Genomic DNA, 465 nt, shown 5'->3' with positions numbered 1-465 from the left:
AGCCACAGCGCAGCCCTTGAGTTTCGCCCACTGCCATGCCTCGCTTCCCGCAGACTGGAGGAGCACCTGTACCTGGAGCGATACGGGCTGCTGCGACCGCCCCTGAGCCCCTACGGCGTCGGGGGCCTGTCGGGGCTGTACCCGGGCGCCGCCGGCTCGCCCTACCTGTCGGCCAGGTTCCCGCCGGACCTCCTGCCCACCTCGCTGGCTGCGCTGCACCCGTCGTCGGCGCTTCTGCACGAGAGGTACGTGGCCTGTGGCGCCGCCCGCGGGGAGGCCTGCCTTCTGTCTGTATAGACGTGTCCACTGCAGAGGTGCTTATGTATAAGTTGTCATGGTACTGTTGCAAACCCTCTTTCACGTTGAGCTGTAGTATTCGTTAGAAAGCGAGGGACTGACGCGAAGGACTGCTTGCAGGTTGAAGCTGGAGGAGGACATGCGGCAGCGAGAGTACGAGCTCGAACT

The 465-nt window shown here is 64.1% G+C and overlaps 1 protein-coding gene across 1 annotated transcript in view; it reads left to right on the top strand.

Moving 5' to 3' along the window:
- The window catches only part of LOC119593288 (genetic suppressor element 1-like), a gene marked incomplete in the record, with an annotated part of 3,330 nt that overhangs the window by 1,926 nt on the left and 939 nt on the right, over positions 1 to 465 (top strand). Inside the window, 2 exon segments of the mRNA XM_037942217.1 lie at positions 54 to 245; positions 418 to 465. Coding sequence (XP_037798145.1) covers positions 54 to 245; positions 418 to 465 — 240 coding nt within the window.

Source organism: Penaeus monodon, chromosome 32 (assembly GCF_015228065.2).
Source record: "Penaeus monodon isolate SGIC_2016 chromosome 32, NSTDA_Pmon_1, whole genome shotgun sequence".
Taxonomy (NCBI): Eukaryota; Metazoa; Arthropoda; class Malacostraca; order Decapoda; family Penaeidae; genus Penaeus; species Penaeus monodon.
This window is presented reverse-complemented; position numbering and strand designations above follow the sequence as displayed.